The sequence below is a fragment of the Cyprinus carpio genome, chromosome A11, assembly GCF_018340385.1.
Source record: "Cyprinus carpio isolate SPL01 chromosome A11, ASM1834038v1, whole genome shotgun sequence".
Taxonomy (NCBI): domain Eukaryota; kingdom Metazoa; phylum Chordata; class Actinopteri; order Cypriniformes; family Cyprinidae; genus Cyprinus; species Cyprinus carpio.
In genome coordinates, this window is record NC_056582.1 from 24316650 (window position 1) to 24322541 (window position 5892).

Consider the following 5892-nt stretch of genomic DNA (forward strand, 5'->3'; position numbering starts at 1 on the left):
ATACCATGGTTAAACTATGGTTAGTGTAGTGTAGTATAGTGTAGTATGTTTTTCTTCACCTTAAGAGGACACACATGATGAATATTGAGATGCAGTTTTCACTTCTTTAGGATGCATGTACTCGATCAACTTTGAGTAAAGAAAAGAGAGATTTAGAGCCACTCATTTTTGTTTGTGAAAATTAGCTAGCAGGAAACAAAAAATTTATTAAGTTAGGCTATAGTTTCCTATTTTATTTTTTTAGTAGTCAAACAATCCAAAGAAAACATCTTTAAAACAGAAAGAAAATCAAACTTTTTACGATACTTGCTGATTCATGTTTTGTGTTTCTGTTTAATTTGGTTTAAAACTAATTAAACAACCTATAATTAAACAGCTACAGTTTAAACATTTGATTGCAAAATGATTCACTCAAAACTCGACCCCTGCTGGCCAAAACGAAAAATCATCCCAAATATGAATAAAACACCTTTTTAGAAACCAATCGCATGTTTTCTTGAAAATGAAATGTTCATTAGTTTTATAGCCACATCTTTATGTTTTATGTCTATACTAAAATTTACAAAAATAAGCACCTTGTTAATATTTACTCTTGTTAGGAAAAAAAGATATATGGCGTCCTTTTAGTTGCGTAAATTAAAAAATGAACGCAGCAAGTTCATTCTTGAGTGTTTTGAAGAAGAAAGCGAAAAGCAGCACGAGCAAAAAAAGCGAAAATGCAATCTACAAATCATCAAATATCATTAAACATATATAATATAGCCTGTTATTATGTGTTAGCATAAGTTCTGTTAGTTTATTCTTGTTTTGAGCATTTTATGGAACAACACACACACACACACACACACACACACAGAGATACTGTACAAATTTTATACAAAACAAAATTTGTATGCACAGTTTTTATTACATTTATTACATTTATTACATTATAGCCATTATAAAAACTGACCCGAGATCAGAGTAAGCAACTTAAATTCCGAAAATTTTCACGAATGTTAAATGTAAAATAAAATGTTCAAAAGCCACATCTTTACGTTTTGTGGCTATACAGAATTTGGCTTTCAAAAAACAAAGCCACTGTGTATTAAACATGCACTATAAGCTGCGTAGCCTAATCTATATGAGGCAGGTTCAGTCAGGTGTATATAAGCAGGAAAGTAAAGTGCAGGAGCCGAAAAACAATCGCGAAACACGTGTCAGTTTAAACTGAAGGTCAGTCTCAGGTCAGAGATGGCAGTGTGTTTTGTGCAGTCATTATCATGAAGCTCCTGTTGGTGGATGCTCACCACAGTATAAACGACTCGAATCCAGGACAAGCCCGCAGAGGCCCTTCATCACTGAGCTTTAAGTGTAGTGTGACCTTTTATTGAACCTTGCATGTCATTTTCATGTGCTCCTGCGTGTGTTTGCTGGCGGTTTGGCATTAAAACTTTTGGCAAACAATCCCAAATGAAACCTATACACGAACTAAAAAAAACGTGTGTGTGCGCGCGCGCTCTCTTTTTTTTTTAATTAAACACAATTAAACACATTGGGGAGCTCTTCATGTATGTGCACAATGTCGGTCATAACTCTCTTAAACGATTAACATTCATTGTAAATTACTCAGTTTGACACGACTGACCTATTTGAATATGACCCCGAATTATAATGAAAACTTAGTATTATAATGTTAAGTCCATTTGCATTGCAGTAATCTACAAGATGTAGAAGAATTAACCTCCATGTGTTTTAATGTGCTTTAATAATGTTAAAATTAGTTTTTATTGGTTTGTTTGTTTGTTTGTTTTATTTGGCCACACTTCTTCAAAACAGGTTCATTGAAAAAAGTGTTTCATTCATCCAATTTAAAAAAAAATTGCCAAAGGGCAAGTTATTTACCCTTCTTTGGCTCAAGTTAAAAAATATAGATGTGAATCAGTACCCTAAATTTTTTAATTGGATGAATGAAACATTTTTTTCAGTGTAACGATGTTCCTGCTGCAAACTGATTGTTATTAAAAATAATATTTTTGGCTAAAAACATGGTGGAATACATATTGTTTGCGTATATAAATATATATATATATATATATATATATATATATATATATATATATATATATATATATATATATATATATATATATATCCTTTTAACTCATCATATAATTATTGAACTTATAGGGTGGATTCGATGAGATTTGAGGTGTAAAAAGGTATCAAAACATGGGAATCAAAACAAGATCGTGTATAGCATGCAGAGCATAATATTTCTTTATTTTCTAAGCATTTTCAGTGTTTCTTGTAAATGAAAAGCTTTGATAAATAATAAGATAGCGGTTGTAAACAGATCGACGCATAACTGGAAACAGTTTTGTTCTCTTAGTGATGCTTTAATTATGTTGAAAATATCAGAAGAAATCCAAATAAACTGTGATTTCATAAAACTATATTACTGAAACATCCCGTCGTTTTTATAATAAGAATTTATTATAAATAACAAGACATTAATTTGCGTGAATATACACGTGAGCTGTTTATAGCTCCATAAAGTTGAATTTTTAAGAATTCAATTGAAAACTGGGCAGCTACTTATAGAAGAACACGTTCATTGTTTGGGCTGCATAACCGTTTTAATAAATTCAACAAATACATTTTGGTTTTTTTTTTTATTATTATTATTAATTAGGCTATAAAATTGCTATGCGAGAACACTCGTCTGAATCAGTGGTGATGATTTTCATCATTAAGAAAATAAAAATATAAGTACACATATAAGAAAACATGAATCAATAAACCATGAATTGATATTTTTAAATAAAAATACATTTGCAATTATATTCTTTTGCTTTGCATATTTTAGCCATTTCACCAATTTATTAAAAACGAATTAATTTCGTTTCAATTATACTTTTTTATATATATATATATACACATTGGACGTTTCTTAAATAATATAAAATAAAGTGTTGTCCTGGTCTGTGCTTCATTAAAATACACAGTTTATGCATTACAAATCATGTAGAAATCATTTCACATTCGGCAATGCTACAGCAAGAGACGCAAACAGCATACCGACAAGAAAACAATTCATAATTAAACATTTTCTTGGTTCCGAAATCATGCATTTGTTTAACAAAGATATTTATGATATTTAATAAAGATATTAATTTAATCTTAAATAACAGGGGTCGTATTGTCTTAGCGTGAATGGGGGAAAAAAACTTTATTTCAGAATGCAAAGTGCGAAATTTAAAAATAAAAAGCTATTATAGATTAGACGCGTAATTAAGATTATTCTAATGCAACTTGAGCAAAATACCAGACTACTTGATTGATAAAAAAAAAAAAAAAAAACACATGTAAACAACAGTGAGACTAGACTGTAAGGATGTTCACCGGTCACTTCCCGTTGCGCAAACACGCTGTTTGAGATGACTGATTGCAGCGCACAGGAACCACACTGGTTTGTATATTTCAGAGACTAAAAATAACATAAATTAAACCTTCAAAGTGCCAATATAACTTCTGCACTCCTCTAACAGGATCTCAGTGGATTTGTGACCCGCGCTGACACTAGAGGCGCACTTGGCTCAGCATGCGCGCTTTTACGCACAATGTGAGCCCGGTCTCATGAAAATGCTTATCAATAGCACGATTTTCAGTTTCTATTTGGCGTGCTATTTATTTCATATGCTATTTATGCATATGATATGTAATGGGTAAGATCAAGGGTGTGGGGTAGATGCGTATCATATGTACGCCAAAACTGCGTATCGTATGCAAGTCAAACACGTGCGTATCATATGCACGCAAAGTCAATTTCTGCGTAAATGAGAGCATTATTCATTATTATTCTTGTAAAGCCTACTAATCAATAGGTCTGGACTGGTCATAATAATACACAACATTGTATTCGGATCAGACAGGATACTGTGTATGTTTTTTGGCCGTACTATTTAAAACCCTAATTTGAATCCCTTCTAAGTATTATTATTAAGAGTGCCTTCAGCAAAACTGTCCCACTCAGAATCACTAAAAACTTTAGATTTGGATAATTTAAACTTTATGTAAGAGCGTTTCAGGTAATGTGTAAGCAATTATTTGTCCGTCCTATTCTGGCTACGCGATCGGTGACGCACAGGAAACTCTCCAGACTCCAGCGCGCACGGGGCTCTCCGCGCATTATGATGGAGTGAGCCGAGACTACTGTCCAGCTCCCAGCAAGAGAAGAGCTCCTCCTCCCTCCCCTGCGATGAGGTAGTTGGTAAGACCGAGCGCTGGTTAATCACCAATTTCTTGAGTCCGCGCGTCGCGTCCTCTGTCTTAAAAGTCCTGTCATGCATGCAACGTCACCGCCGTTGCGCGCCTGACCTCCTGCGTTTTAAACCACGGTTTTTGTTTGTTCATCGCCCGGCATGGGAGATCAGAGTGAGCCGACCATGGTGCAGAAGTCGACGTCGTTCAGCATTAAGAGTCTGTTACTCCCATCGAAGTTTGACAATGAAGGCGCGGAGCGCAGCGGTAGCCCGGCACCCGTACAGGACTTAGACAAACCCCCGGAAGCGTCCGAGATGGACCCCGCGCAGCGGGACGCGGAGGAGCAGCCGTCTAAAAAGGTAAAGAAATTCGACAAGCCTCCGTTCAGCTACAACGCGCTCATCATGATGGCCATCAGACAAAGTCCTGAGAAGCGGCTCACGCTCAACGGCATCTACGAGTTCATCATGAAGAACTTCCCGTATTACCGGGAGCACAAGCAGGGCTGGCAGAACTCCATCCGGCACAATCTGAGCCTCAATAAGTGCTTCGTGAAGGTGCCGCGGCATTATGATGATCCTGGGAAAGGGAACTACTGGATGTTGGATCCCTCCAGCGATGATGTGTTTATCGGCGGAACCACCGGGAAGCTCCGCCGGCGCTCGGCGACCTCGCGGGGCAAGCTGGTGATGAAAAGGGGCCTCCGCTTCGCGCCCCTCGGACTCGGACTGGGCGAACGCCCGAGCAACCCGCTCTACTGGCAGCTGTCTCCGTTTTTACCCCTCCACCACTCGCACTATAACGGCTCCACGCACGGATTTCTAAACCAAGGACACGCGTACGGATCGTTTCTCCCGGGCGTCGAGCCGCTGGGGAACGGGGATATGTCTCGCCCTATTTTGGGAGCCTCTAGCGGGAGTATCAACGGGTACGGCGTGTCTCCGTCGTCCGCCGCCGGATTACTTTCAGGGCACAATGGATACTACGTACCGGGCGCGCAGCAGCCGCAGCCGCTCCCGAGCGCGCCGGGATACGGCATCTCCAGCTCCCCGTCCCCGCTGCTGTCGGATTCCCTAAGAACTAGTTTGCCGTCCTTCACAGCACCACTTTCTAGCGGACTTCTGTCTCAACACAAACGCGTCGCGCCCAATTCGTTTCTAAGCTGAGCATTGCGCGTCCTTTCCAATGGGAATATCCAAACTTTCCTAGAAAACCTCGCCACGAAACGTGCAAGATATCCTTTGTTGTGTGAGGACTGTGCGTCTGGATTTTTTGTTCTTGTCTATTTAAGATTATTTTGTAATAGTAGTATCATGTTATGCCAAAGGCAATAACCGTATGTTTGTTTTTCTTTTTCTTTCTTTTTTTTTTAAAAAGTGTTATTTATAGTATTTCTTTGTGAATAATGGTTTTGTATTTATTCGAAATGTCTTTTTTATCCCTTGTTACTTTGGGATACCGTTATTATTAGATGTTTGGCACATATTATTCGTTTAGTGACTAATTCCTTTTTTATTTATGTCTGAAACTGTGAATGCGCATTAATATAAAAAATAAATTTATATCCAAAATACCATCAAATTTCCTCGTTCTGACAATTAAACATTATTATTATTATTTTTATATATTATGTTTATATATTATGGT

The 5892-nt window shown here is 37.3% G+C and overlaps 1 protein-coding gene across 1 annotated transcript; it reads left to right on the forward strand.

Moving 5' to 3' along the window:
- The first annotated feature begins 4155 nt into the window (after nucleotides 1-4155).
- On the forward strand, nucleotides 4156-5652 carry LOC122146643 (forkhead box protein G1-like). The gene has a single exon (XM_042766902.1). The coding sequence runs from the start codon at nucleotides 4404-4406 to the stop codon at nucleotides 5409-5411; it is 1008 nt and encodes a 335-aa protein (XP_042622836.1). The 5' UTR covers nucleotides 4156-4403; the 3' UTR covers nucleotides 5412-5652.
- The last annotated feature ends 240 nt before the right edge of the window (nucleotides 5653-5892 follow it).

Bases quoted from the DNA above. Each gene is read 5' to 3' on its own strand.
- LOC122146643 (XM_042766902.1), top strand. From the start codon at position 4,404: ATGGGAGATCAGAGTGAGCCGACCATGGTGCAGAAGTCGACGTCGTTC.